Here is a 15,866-nt window from a genome sequence, read left to right as displayed (position 1 = left end):
CTTTTTCCATTCTCTAGAGCACTTAGTTTTGCCTCCATGCACCTTCGGGTAAACCAAGGGCTCGTTCTTTCCTTCCCATTATTTCTGTTACCCTTGGGAACAAACCTTTCCTCTGCCTCCTTGCATTGTGTATGTGTGTGTGTGTGTGTGTCACAGTACTAGCAATATTCCTGAAATAATAGATTATGTAGAACAGGATGATAATAAACTATGTACGATTGCGGTAACTAGTGGCATGGTCCTCAGACAAATAGAGAAACTAAAACCTAACAAATCCCCAGGCCCTGATGAACTGTTCGCAAGGGTGTCAAAGGAATGTAAAGAGGAACTTAGCATACCTTTGGCTAATCTTTTTAACATATTACTACAAACTGGCATAGTGCCTGATAAGTGGAAAATGGCAAATGTAATACCTATTTACGAGGTAGGTGACAGGTCCTTGGCTTCGAACTATAGACCAATAAGCCTTACCTCCATAGTGGGAAAATTTATGGAATCAATAATTGCCGAAGCAATTCGTAGCCATCTTGACAGGCACAGATTGATTAATGAATCTCAACACGGTTTTACAAAGGGGCGTTCCTGTCTTACGAATTTACTAACGTTTTTCACTAAGGTGTTTGAGGAGGTAGATCATGGTAATGAATATGATATTGTGTATATGGACTTCAGTAAGGCTTTCGATAGAGTTCCACATCAGAGGCTATTGAGGAAACTTAAAGCACACGGAATAGGAGGAGAAATTTTTTCCAGGGTAGAGGCATGGCTGACAAATAGACAGCAGAGAGTTTGCATAAATGGGGAGAAATCAGAATGGGGGCACATCACAAGCGGTGTTCCTCGGGACCCAGCGTTATGCCCGTTGTTGTTCACAATTTACATAAACGACATAGATGAGGGAATAAATAGCAACATAAGCAAATTGGCCGATGGCACCAAAATAGGCTGTCCAATTCATTCTAACGAGGACACTAGAGCACTCCAGGATGATTTGAATAGACTGATGCAATGGTCGGAGAAGTGGCAGATGCAGTTTAGTAATGACAAATGCAAAGTTCTAAATGTTGGACAGTTAAATAACCATGCCACATATAAACTAAATAATGTAGATCTTAATACTACTGATTGCGAAAAGGATTTTGGAGTTGTGGTTAGCAGTAATCTAAAAACCAAGACAACAGTGCAGTAGTGTTCGCAATAAAGCTAACAGAATTCTTGGCTTCATATCTAGAAGTATAAATAATAGAAGTCCTCAGGTTGTTCTTCAACTCTATATATCCTTGGTTAGGCCTCATTTAGACTATGCTGCTCAGTTCTGGTCACCGTATTACAGAATGGATATAAATGATCTGGAAAACGTACAGAGGAAGATGACAAAGATGATCCCATGTATCAGAAATCTTCCCTATGAGGATAGACTGAGGGCCCTGAATCTGCACTCTCTCGAAAGGCGTAGAATTAGGGGGGATATGATCGAGGTGTATAATGGAAAACAGGAATAAATAAAGGGGATGTAAATAGCGTGCTGAAAATTTCCAGCCAAGACAGGACTCGCAGCAATGGTTTCAAGTTGGAAAAATTCAGATTCAGGAAGGATATAGGAAAGCACTGGTTTGGTAATAGAGTTGTGGATGAGTGGAACAAACTCCCGAGTGCAGTTATTCAGGCTAAAACGTTGTGTAGTTTTAAAAATAGGTTAGATAAATACATGAGTGGGTGTGGGTGAGTGTGAGTTGGACCTGACTAGCTTGTGCTGCTGGGTCTGGTGCAGTGCTCCATTCTTGAGTGGAGGTGACCAGACTGGGTGGGTCACTGGGCTAATCCGGGGGGGGGCGGGTCATTGGTCTAATCCGGTGGGGGACATGGACCTGTTCCGCATGGGTCAGTAGGCCTGTTGCAGTGTTCTTTCTTATGTTCTTATATACACTGATAGGTATACATACCTGTTGCATATATATATACTGAGAGGTACTTACCTCTTGCATATATACACTAGGAAGGATGTCTCTCTCTCACATAATACATGGTATGAGGTGTGTAACTTTCACGGTATATACTACGCTAAGAATTTATGTTAATAAATTTGTTAAGGATTTAACGGGTGGTGCGCAGGTGGCAGGCAATGAAGAATGTAAAAGTTAGAGTACAAGCATTGTTGGTACAACTGTGTGGAGTTGATGCTGGTTGTAGCTGTTGTGGTGGTGGTTGGTGTTGTAATAGTAGTAGTAGAAGTAATAGCAATAGTAGTAACAGTAATAATAGTTGTAATAGTAATAATAGCAGTAATAACAGTAGTAGAAGTAGTAGTAGTAGTAGTAGTAGTAGTAGTAGTAGTAGTAGTAGCAGTAGTAGTAGTAGTAATAACAATAATATATATAACAGTAGTAGCAGTAGTAGTAATAGTAGTTGTGGTTGTTGTAGTAGTAACAGTAGCAGTCTACACTCTATCCTGGAAGAGCCAGTCGTCCCACTCCCTGAGTCAGCAAGACTGTACTCCACCCTGGAAGAGCCAGTCGTCCCACTCCCTGAGTCAGCAAGACTGTACTCCACCCTGGAAGAGCCAGTCGTCCCACTCCCTGAGTCAGCAAGACTGTACTCCACCCTGGAAGAGCCAGTCGTCCCACTCCCTGAGTCAGCAAGACTGTACTCCACCCTGGAAGAGCCAGTCGTCCCACTCCCTGAGTCAGCAAGACTGTACTCCACCCTGGAAGAGCCAGTCGTCCCACTCCCTGAGTCAGCAAGACTGTACTCCACCAAAGTCTTGTTTAGAAATTTATGAAGTTTGGATGACTTGAAAAAGTTTTATACAAGACCGAAACGTCCCAGTAAAATCCGGTTTTTCAACGTCTTTTCTTGATCGCTGTCGGCAGTCGTTTAGTCGATAGGTTTTAAACCAAACTACCGAACAATCAACCGAAATATGTTATATAAAGCAAAGCAAGTCAACTAATATCCCAGCGATGCTTACTGTTGTGTAACAGTTCGTGTGCAAGTCGCATGCAATATTGTGAAGTAATTATAAATACAGAATAAATATGGGTTAAACAATACAACATTGTCATAATTTTTTTATGAAAATTCATAATGCATGACAAAGCCATCACTACATCATTGTAAAGCAAGAAAACAGTATTTATATTTTGAGAAGTAACTTGGAGAGGAAGGATAATAAGAAAGGTAGGCTAGCACAAAAGGCATTAACAAGAGAAGTTGGGATAAGCAGGAAGAATTGATCATCTCACCTTATCACCGATGACCTGCACACACTCACAGGGGAAGAAACCCACTTGGAAGCCTCTCTTCCCTCGCCACCAGATAGACTCCTCAGGCGGAGGCATGTCAATCACACTGATCATGTCGCCAACCTGACAACAAAACGCACAAGTTATTACGGTTGCTATGCAAAAAACATAGGGGAATAAGTCTGTTGAGTATATCTGGAAAAGTGTATGGAAGAGTTTTTATTGAAATAATTAAGAGACGGAGGGTAGGATAGAGGATGAACATGGAGGCTTTAGGAAGGGTAGAGAGTGTTTACAGTGAAACATACAGTTGAACAGTATCTTGATAAGGGTAAAGAGGTTTTTGTGGCATTTATGGATTTGGAAAAGGCGTATGACAGGGTGGATAGGGATGCAATGTGGCAGATGTTGCAAATATATGCAATAGGAGGTAGGTTATTGAAAGCAATGCAAAGCTTTTACGAGGATAGTGAGGCTCACGTTAGAGTATGTAGGCGGGAGGGAGATTATTTCCCAGTAAAAGTAGGCCTTAGACAGGGATGTGTGATGTCACTGTGGTTGTTCAATATATTTATAGATGGAGTTGTAAGAGAAATGAATGCTCGGGTGCTGGCAAGAGGTGTGGAGTTAAAAGATAAAGAATCTAACACGAAGTGGGAGTTGTCACAGTTGCTCTTTGCTGATGACACTGCTTTTAGGAGATTCTGAAGAGAGGTTGCAGAGGTTGGTGGATGAGTTTGGTAGAATATGTAAAAGAAGAAAATTGAAAGCGAATATAGGAAAGAGTAAAGTGATGAGGATAACAAAACAAATTAGGTAACGAAAGATTGGATATCAGGTTGGAGGGATAGAGTATGGACGAGGTGAATGTATTCAGATATTTAGGAGTGGACTGTCAGCAAATGGGTCTATGAAAGATGAGGTGGATCACAGAACTGACGAGGGAGAAAAGGTTAGTGGTGCACTGGGGGGTCTGTGGAGACAAAGAACTTTGTCCATGGAAGCAAAGAGGGGAATGTATGAGAGCATACTTATACCAACGCTGTTATATGGGTCAGAAGGATGGGTGGTGAATGTTGCAACAAAGAGAAGGCTGGATGCAGTGGAGATGTCATGTCTGAACGCAATGTGTGGTGTGAATATAACACAGAGAATTTGTAGTTTGGAAATTAGGAAGAGGTGTGGGATTACAAAAACTATTATCCAGAGGGCTGAGAAGGGGTTGCTGAGGTGGTTCAGACATGTAGAGAGACTGCAACAAAAAACAATGACTTTGAGAGTGTATAAATCTATAGTGAGGGAAGGCAGAGTACAGGTTGGCCTAGGAAAGGTTGGAGGGAGGGGGTAAAGGAGGTTTTGCGTGCGAGGGATTTGGACTTCCAGCAAGCATGAGTGAGCGTGTCAGACAGGAGCGAATGGAGACAAATGTTTTTAGGACTTGACGTGCTGTTGGAGTGTGAGCAGGGTAATGCTTATGAAGGTATTCTGGAAAACCGGCAGGCCGGACTTGAGTCCTGGAGATGGGAAGTACAGTGTCTGCACTCTAAAGGAGGGGTGTTAATATTCCAATTTTATAACAGTAGTGTAAGTGCGCCTTTGGCAAGACAGTGATGGAGTAAATGAAAGTTCTTCTTTTTCGGGCCACCTTACCTTGGTGAGAAATGGCCGATGTGTTTATATATATATATATATATATATATATATATATATATATATTTTTTTTTTTTTTCAACAAGTATATATATATATATATATATATATATATATATATATATATATATATATATATAATCAATAACAACCGACTAGCCAAGGACTCGAATCCATGTCGTTTTTGGCCCGCCTCATGGTGAGCAAAAATCACATGACGCTCTAATCCACAGGCCCACCAAATCCTACAAGAATCAAGTGCCCAGCAGAGCTAGGTGTTTTACCTTGATCCGAGGACATACGGTGGTGTCTCTGAGCTAATTTCATTCTACTCCCCGTTTGGTGTACTAGCTTCCACGAGCAGTATTTTATATTATTGTAACCACAAACTTGCAAGTTAAGACACATGTGCAACATCTGGTTATCTTTTATTGTAGTCGTTTCGTCATCCAGTGGCTTTAGCAATACAGATTCTAGGACATAACTAGATGACAGTAGAACTATATACAAAAGATGAGGTAATCAGTCTCGGTCTTGGAGTTGGTGTGGAGAGCACTGTCTACAATAAAGATAACCAGATGTTGCACATGTGTCTTAACTTTCATCTTGTCGGTATTGTATGCCTTACACAACCACGAACTTGTGGTATTTAATCAATAACAACACTGCGACTAGCCAAGGACTTGAACTCGTGTCGTTTTGGGCCGTCTCATGGAAAGCGAAAATTGCATGATGGGCCAGAACGACATGGGTTCGAGTCCTTGGCTAGTCGCAGTTTTGTTATTGATTAAATACCACTCGTTCGTAGTTACAATATGTATATATATATATATATATATATATATATATATATATATATATATATATATATATATATATATATATATATATATATATATATATATATATATATATATATAATATCATATATATATATATATATATATATACATATATATATATATATCATATATATATATATATATATATAGCTTATGAGAGGTTTTTACAAAGCAGAAGTGTTATAAGAAGAGCAGAGTATATGGAGAGTAAAAGAAAGGTAAAGAGAGTGGTGAGAGAGTGCAAAAGGAGAGCAGATGATAGAGTGGGAGAGGCACTGTCAAGAAATTTTAATGAAAATAAGAAAAAATTTTGGAGTGAGTTAAACAAGTTAAGAAAGCCTAGGGAAAATATGGATTTGTCAGTTAAAAACAGAGTAGGGGAGTTAGTAGATGGGGAGATGGAGGTATTGGGTAGATGGCGAGAATATTTTGAGGAACTTTTAAATGTTAAGGAAGAAACAGAGGCAGTAATTTCATGCACTGGTCAGGGAGGTATACCATCTTTTAGGAGTGAAGAAGAGCAGAATGTAAGTGTGGGGGAGGTACGTGAGGCATTACGTAAAATGAAAGGGGGTAAAGCAGCTGGAACTGATGGGATCATGACAGAAATGTTAAAAGCAGGGGGGGATATAGTGTTGGAGTGGTTGGTACTTTTGTTTAATAAATGTATGAAAGAGGGGAAGGTACCTAGGGATTGGCAGAGAGCATGTATAGTCCCTTTATATAAAGGGAAAGGGGACAAAAGAGACTGTAAAAATTATAGAGGAATAAGCTTACTGAGTATACCAGGAAAAGTGTACGGTAGGGTTATAATTGAAAGAATTAGAGGTAAGACAGAATGTAGGATTGCGGATGAGCAAGGAGGTTTTAGAGTGGGTAGGGGATGTGTAGATCAGGTGTTTACATTGAAGCATATATGTGAACAGTATTTAGATAAAGATAGGGAAGTTTTTATTGCATTTATGGATTTAGAAAAGGCATATGATAGAGTGGATAGAGGAGCAATGTGGCAGATGTTGCAAGTATATGGAATAGGTGGTAAGTTATTAAATGCTGTAAAGAGTTTTTATGAGGATAGTGAGGCTCAGGTTAGGGTGTGTAGAAGAGAGGGAGACTACTTCCCGGTAAAAGTAGGTCTTAGACAGGGATGTGTAATGTCACCATGGTTGTTTAATATATTTATAGATGGGGTTGTAAAGGAAGTAAATGCTAGGGTGTTTGGGAGAGGGGTGGGATTAAATTATGGGGAATCAAATTCAAAATGGGAATTGACACAGTTACTTTTTGCTGATGATACTGTGCTTATGGGAGATTCTAAAGAAAAATTGCAAAGGTTAGTGGATGAGTTTGGGAATGTGTGTAAAGGTAGAAAGTTGAAAGTGAACATAGAAAAGAGTAAGGTGATGAGGGTGTCAAATGATTTAGATAAAGAAAAATTGGATATCAAATTGGGGAGGAGGAGTATGGAAGAAGTGAATGTTTTCAGATACTTGGGAGTTGACGTGTCGGCGGATGGATTTATGAAGGATGAGGTTAATCATAGAATTGATGAGGGAAAAAAGGTGAGTGGTGCGTTGAGGTATATGTGGAGTCAAAAAACGTTATCTATGGAGGCAAAGAAGGGAATGTATGAAAGTATAGTAGTACCAACACTCTTATATGGGTGTGAAGCTTGGGTGGTAAATGCAGCAGCGAGGAGACGGTTGGAGGCAGCGGAGATGTCCTGTTTAAGGGCAATGTGTGGTGTAAATATTATGCAGAAAATTCGGAGTGTGGAAATTAGGAGAAGGTGTGGAGTTAATAAAAGTATTAGTCAGAGGGCAGAAGAGGGGTTGTTGAGGTGGTTTGGTCATTTAGAGAGAATGGATCACAGTAGAATGACATGGAAAGCATATAAATCTATAGGGGAAGGAAGGCGGGGTAGGGGTCGTCCTCGAAAGGGTTGGAGAGAGGGGGTAAAGGAGGTTTTGTGGGTAAGGGGCTTGGACTTCCAGCAAGCGTGCGTGAGCGTGTTAGATAGGAGTGAATGGAGACGAATGGTACTTGGGACCTGACGATCTGTTATATATATATATATATATATATATATATATATATATATATATATACACTACAATTCAGGAGGCGTGATGTAAGATCGGGCCGCAGGGGCAATGATTCTTGGAACCCATAATTAACAGACATAAGTACAGTACTTTTTTTTATATTTTGCTGCATACTGTCTCCATTTGTTCAGTAAGGTAAATAAAGTGAATCACTGACAAATCATTGTGTTAATCATAAATAAATATACAGGGAAGAATTTCTTTTAAGTAATGTGTATTTAAAAAGGGAAAGGGGACACGTCTGACAAGGTTAGGATTGAGTAGCAGCAAGAAACATTCCGGTGTGAACGTTTATGAATGTTGAGGTGTGACTGGCTTGAGCAAGGATGACAGGAGAGGGTCCAGATGAAGCCAACAAAGGCCAACTACAAGACATAATTAAGTCAAATTAAGCCCTTTCAGCTTTGCCTCCCGCACTGCTAAGTGAATAAGACACTTCAGCTGTGTCTTGGGTGAAGTACTTGCTAGTAGTGTACACCTTATGTAAGACCACATCCAAACCTACATATAAATAAGTGGAAAAAAAAACTTTCTACTCTTACTTATAGGGTGGAACTATTAGATGCTAGTAAACGCCAAATTAAACATCATATATAAACAAACACCTGTTTAGACAGCCATGAACTGTTCTGCCAAGCAATACTTTAGAGTAACCAACCACGTACATTCTCAGCTGTAACGTAACAGCCCATATAAGACAGATACAACCAGCAAGCCTGGAGAAGATGTTGACGAAGAGATTGGGTGAGCACCTGGCAAGAAGGTGGCATGAAAACGAAAAAAAAATATTCAAATATGTACGACAATCCTTTATAGCACTATTCCTCACATATTTAAGACATATCCGCGAGGATGTAGCTTCAGTGTGCACCCCTACCTAGGCCCTGATCCACCACGAGGCCTGGTCATGGACCGGGCCGAGGGGGCGTTGATCCCCGGAATACACTCCAGGTATGGCAATTCGCTTCCATGACGGTACCTGAAGTGAGGAATAAAAGCTATGAAGCACTGAACAACTTGGCCTCACACCTGGACGATCGTACAAGAGGAAACATGATAATGACATATATATTCCAATAATATACCGGTTTCGAGGGTTCGAGGCATATTTGATGAGGCAGTCTAGCCATGGTTCTCGACCCCCAAACACCAAGGTGAGTCAGCAAGACTTAGAAGACATTCAAAGTTAAGACAACAGAGACGCGGAATAAAATAAGAGAATAAATTAAGGTACAGCTGTGGAGACGAGGAATGAACTAGAGGGCAACAAAATCATTTATGATTTGGAAAGGAAAAACACAAGTGCAAGAGAAGGTTTTATTGTGACAATAATTCACTGGGTAGAGTGAAACGTTGTGTCAATAATAGCTGGTGCTGCACCTGCGTCTTTTTCCTTCAATACTGACGGCAGCGTGCTATTGTATCCCCTTTAAAAGTAAATACAACATGAATAGATCACGTCAACATAGTGAAAGTTAAGAGAGAGGCTCAAGAGCTGGAGCTCCAGATACACAAACTCGGCTAGGTAAATAAACACATGGAGAATAATGGTTCCCCTTCACCCCTGACACTTTCACCAACCTTGACATTAGAACGAGCAAGAGAACACACTCACGTCACAGCAATATTGTGTTCAGGTTATAACATGAGGCCATTTGAACGTTTTTAACCAGAGAATGAACGAAGAGATCGAAAAGTGTGAAGCATCAAGTATTCATATGGAATATTCGATGTATTCTGCGAGGGCAGATGCTAAAACTGGTAGAAGCAGCCATGAAGTGTGTTCAACTGATGTCAGGGTCATCTAACGTTGGTCTACCGTAGCAGCCCGGCCTGAGGTCAAGCTTCCTCGCTGACCACAGTCTCGTCAACCACAGCCTTATCAACCACGACCTCGTCAACCGTGACGTAGTCAACCACAGCCTCGTCAACCATGACCTAGCCAACCACAGCCTCGTATGTAAGTACCGAGGTATTAGTCGACTATTGTGGGTCACATCCTGGTAGACAAGATTCAACGACCTCAGTGCAAATAAGAGTCCCCGATGAGGTAATAACTTGACTGGGTGATCCTGGGTGACTAACACTCCCCTCGGGTTAAAAATCCTTATAAAACCTCTTCTTGTCCTAACCACAGCCTCGTTAACCACGATCTTGTCAACCAAGCACAAACTATCGAATCCAAATGATGCAGTGCCTGTAACAGTGAAGAAAAAACTGCATAACCAACCTGGAAGAGATTTCCGAGTGTCGACACCCCCGCGGCCCGGTCCCAGACCAGGCCTCTAGGTGGATAACTTGATCAACCAGGCTGTTGGTGCTAGCCGCACGAAGTCCATCATATACAGCATCACAGCCCGGCTGATCAAACACTGATCAGTCTCAATAAATGGATGGTTCTGCAGCATGTCTTACTCAGGGCATCACTGGGGTGGCACCGCTTGGTCTGGCTACTCACTGAGTACCCACACGGACATAACCTCGTCCTTGGGAAGGGCAATTTGATCGTCCACGTACCATGCAATACCAGCAGCCACATACACTCACGTGCAGGGGTAAACTTAGCACACAGCTTCAGGAATGAGGATGAAACGGCAAGACGGGGCTCAGGAGCTGAGACATTGTCGCTGGAAACAACTTGATGAATACACACAAAAACAAAAATAAAAAATGCATAAATTTTCTCCGAATGATACAGAAAAAAAACAGCCCAACCAACCACCACCACTACTACTACTACTACCACTACCACTACTAGTACACCACCACCACCACCACTACTACTACCACTACCACTACTAGTACACCACCACCACCACCACTACTACTACCACTACTACTACTAGTACACCACCACCACCACCACCACCACCACCCCCACCACCACCACCACCACCACCACCACCACCACCACTACTACTACTACCACTACTACTACCACTACTACTACTAGTACACCACCACCACCACTACTACTACTACTACCACTACTACTACTAGTACACCACCACCACCACTACTACTACTACTAGTACACAACCACCACCACCACCACTACTACTACTACTACTACTACTACTACTAGTACACAACCACCACCACCACCACCACCACCGCCACCACCACTACTACTACTACTACTACTACCACTACTACTACTAGTACACCACCACCACCACTACTACTACTACTACTAGTACACAACCACCACCACCACCACCACCACTACTACTACTACTACTACTACTACTACTACTACTACTACTACCACTACTAGTACACAACCAGCACCACCACCACCACTACTACTACTACTACTACTACTACTACTACTACCACTACTAGTACACAACCAGCACCACCACCACCACTACTACTACTACTACTACTACTACTACTACTAGTACACAACCACCACCACCACCACTACTACTACTACTACTACTACTACTACTACTACTACTACTACTACTACTAGTACACAACCACCACCAACACCACTACTACTACTACTACCACTACTACTACACCACCACCACCACTACCACTACTACTACTACTACTACTAGTACACAACCACCACCACCACCACCACTACTACTACTACTACTAGTACACAACCACCACCACCACCACTACTACTACTAGTACACCACCACCACCACTACCACCACTACTACTACTACTACTACTACTACTAGTATACAACCACCACCACCACCACTACTACTACTACTACTAGTACACAACCACCACCACCACCACCACCACCACTACTACTACTACTACTACCACTACTAGTACACAACCAGCACCACCACCACTACTACTACTACTACCACTACTAGTACACAACCACCACCACCACCACCACTACTACTACTACTACTACTACTACTAGTACACAACCACCACCACTACTACTACTACTACTACTACTAGTACACAACCACCACCACCACCACTACTACTACTACTACTACTACTAGTACACAACCACCACCACCACCACTACTACTACTACTACCACTACTACTACACCACCACCACCACTACCACTACTACTACTACTACTACTAGTACACAACCACCACCACCACCACCACTACTACTACTACTACTACTACTACTACTACTAGTACACAACCACCACCACCACCACTACTACTACTAGTACACCACCACCACCACTACCACCACTACTACTACTACTACTACTACTACTACTAGTATACAACCACCACCACCACCACTACTACTACTAGTACACAACCACCACCACCACCACCACCAGCACCACCACCACCACCACCACTACTACTACTACTACTACCACTACTAGCACACAACCAGCACCACCACCACTACTACTACTACTACTACTACCACTACTAGTACACAACCACCACCACCACTACTACTACTACTACCACCACTACTACTAGTACACCACCACCACCACTAGTACGCCACCACCACCACCACCACCACCACCACTACTACTACTACTACTACTACTACTACTACTACTACTACTACTACTACTACTACTACTACTACTACCACTACTACTAGTACACAACCACCACCACTAGTACACCACCACTACTACCACCACCACTACTAGTACACCACCACCACTACTAGTACACCACCACCACTACTACTACCACCACCACCACTACTACCACCACCACCACTACTAGTACACCACCACTACTACTACTACCACCACCACCACTACTAGGACACGAGCACCACCACTAATACACCACCACTACAACTACTACCACCATCAGCCCCACCACTACTACTACACCATCACCACCACTACTACAACCACCACCATCACCTCCACCACTACTACTACACCATCACCACCACTACTACTACCACCACCACCACCATATCCTCATATCAGACATAAACAGAGATATACACCACAGCACCGTATCATCCTTTGCGGATGATACTAGGATGTGCATGAGGCTGTCATCTGCTGACGACGCGGTTAACCTCCAAGAAGATATAAACAAAGTTTTCCAGTGGGCAACGGTAAACAATATGATGTTCAATGAGGACAAATTCCAACTACTCCGTTATGGAAAACTGGAGAAGATAATAACTAGAACAGAGTATACTACTGACTCCGGCCATACAATAGAGCGGAAAAATAATGTAAGGGACCTGGGAGTAGTAATGTCTGAGGATCTCACTTTCAAGGATCACAACAGTGCCACGATCGCACGTGCAAAGAAAATGATAGGATGGATAATGAGAACTTTCAAAACGAGAGATGCCAAGCCCATGATGATCCTTTTCAAATCACTTGTTCTCTCTAGGCTGGAATACTGCTGTACATTAACATCTCCATACAAAGCAGGTGAAATCGCAGATCTAGAGAGTGTACAGAGATCCTTTACTGCACGTAAAAGTTCTGTCAAGCACCTTAACTACTGGGAACGCTTGGAAGCACTTGACTTGTACTCGTTGGAACGCAGGAGGGAGAGATATATCATAATCTACACTTGGAAAATCTTGGAAGGAATGGTCCCAAATCTGCACACAGAAATCACTCCCTACGAAAGTAAAAGACTGGGCAGGCGATGCAAAATGCCGCCAATAAAAAGTAGGGGCGCCATTGGTACACTAAGAGAAAACACAATAAGTGTCCGGGGCCCAAAACTGTTCAACAGCCTCCCATCAAGCATTAGGGGAATTGCCAATAAACCCCTGGCTGCCTTCAAGAGAGAGCTGGACAGATACCTAAAGTCAGTGCCGGATCAGCCGGGCTGTGGCTCGTACGTCGGACTGCGTGCGGCCAGCAGTAACAGCCTAGTTGATCAGGCCCTGATCCATCGGGAGGCCTGGTCATGGACCGGGCCGCGGAGGCGTTGATCCCCGGAATAACCTCCAGGTAACCACCACCACTACTACTACTACTACTACTACTACTACTATTACTACCACCACCACCACTACTACTACTATTACTACTACCACCACCACTACTAGTACACCACTACCACCACCACCACCACAACTACTACTACTACTACTACTACTACTACTACCACCACCACCTCCACTACTACTACTACACCACTAGTAGTACCCCACCACCACTACTACTATTACTACCACCACCACTACTACTACACCACCACTACTACTACACCACCACCACTACTACACCACCACCTCTACTAGTACACCACCACCACCACTACTACTAATACTATTACTACTACTACTACTACTACTACATTACGACTATTACTACCACCACAACCACTACTACTACTACACCACAACCACTATCACTATTACTACACCACCACCACTACTACTACTACTACTACTACTACTACTACTACCACCACCACCACCACCACCACCACCAGTACTACCACCACCACTATTACCACTACACCACTACTACTACTACCACCACCACCACTACTACCACCACCACCACTACTACCACCACCATTATTACTACTACACCACCACTACTACTACTACCACCACCACCACTACTACCACCACCACCACTACTACCACCACCACCACTACTACCACCACCATTATTACTACACCACCACTACTACTACTACTACCACCACCACTACTACCACCACCACCACTACTACCACCACCATTATTACTACTACACCACCACTACTACTACTACCACCACCACCACTACTATCACCACCACTACTACCACCACCACTACTACCACCACCATTATTACTACTACACCACCACTACTACTACTACTACCACCACCACTACTACCACCACCATTATTACTACTACACCACCACTACTACTACTACCACCACCACCACTACTACCACCACCACTACTACCACCACCATTATTACTACTACACCACCACTACTACTACTACTACCACCACCACTACTACTACCACTACACCAATCCCACTACTGCTATTACCACCACCACTACTACTACACCACCACTACTACTACTACCACCACCACCACCATTATTATTACTACACCACCACCACTACTACTACACCAACTGCACCATCCACTACCACCACCACCACCCACTACCACCTCCACTCACTACCACCACCACCCACTACCAACACCACCCACTACCACCACCACCACCCACTACCATCACCACCACCCACTACCATCACCACCACCCACTACCACCACCACTCACTGCCACCACCACCCACAACCACCACCACCCCAACCACCCACTACCACCACCACCACCCACTGCCACCACCACCCACTACCTCCACCACTCACTACCACCCACCACCCAGTGAGGTTGTTATAACAATATATTCTGATAGTGAGGTTGTTATAACAATATATTCTGATAGTGAGGTTGTTATAACAATATATTCTGATAGTGAGGTTGTTATAACAATATATTCTGATAGTGAGGTTGTTATAACAATATATTCTGATAGTGAGGTTGTTATAACAATATATTCTGACAGTGAGGTTGTTATAACAATATATTTTGACAGTGAGGTTATGACAATATATTCTGACAGGTTATAACAATATACTCTGACAGTGAGGTTGTTACAACAATATATTCTGACAGGTTGTTACAACAATATATTCTGACAGAGGTTGTTATAACAATATATTAGACTGAGATTGTTACCTGGAGGTTATTACGGGGATCAACGCCCTCGCGGCCCGGTCCATGACCAGGCCTCCCGGTGGATCAGGGCCTGATCAACCAGGCTGTTACTGCTGGCCGAACGCAGTCCAACGTACGAGCCACAGCCCGGCTGATCCGGCACTGACTTTAGGTATCTGTCCAGCTCTCTCTTGAAGGCAGCCAGGGGTTTATTGGTAATTCCCCTTATGCTTGATGGGAGGCTGGTGAAGAGTCTTGGGCCCTGGACACTTATGGTGTTTTCTCTTGTGTACCAATGGCGCCCCTACTTTTAATTGTGGGTATTTTGCATCGCCTGCCCAGTCTTTTACTTTCGTAGGGAGTGATTTCTGTGTGCA

General features: G+C 43.0%; 1 protein-coding gene across 8 annotated transcripts in view; it reads right to left on the bottom strand.

Annotated features, from left to right (window-relative positions):
- Positions 1 to 15,866, bottom strand: part of CdGAPr (GTPase-activating protein CdGAPr) — a 1,516,021-nt gene that overhangs the window by 101,242 nt on the left and 1,398,913 nt on the right. For all 8 annotated transcript variants that reach the window (XM_070082835.1, XM_070082834.1, XM_070082838.1 and 5 more), the window contains one exon: positions 3,243 to 3,365. In XM_070082835.1, the coding sequence (XP_069938936.1) occupies positions 3,243 to 3,365 (123 nt within the window). The remainder of the gene's footprint in view (positions 1 to 3,242; positions 3,366 to 15,866) is intronic.

The sequence above is a fragment of the Cherax quadricarinatus genome, chromosome 8 (assembly GCF_038502225.1).
Source record: "Cherax quadricarinatus isolate ZL_2023a chromosome 8, ASM3850222v1, whole genome shotgun sequence".
In the NCBI taxonomy this organism is placed as follows: Eukaryota; Metazoa; Arthropoda; class Malacostraca; order Decapoda; family Parastacidae; genus Cherax; species Cherax quadricarinatus.
This window is presented reverse-complemented; position numbering and strand designations above follow the sequence as displayed.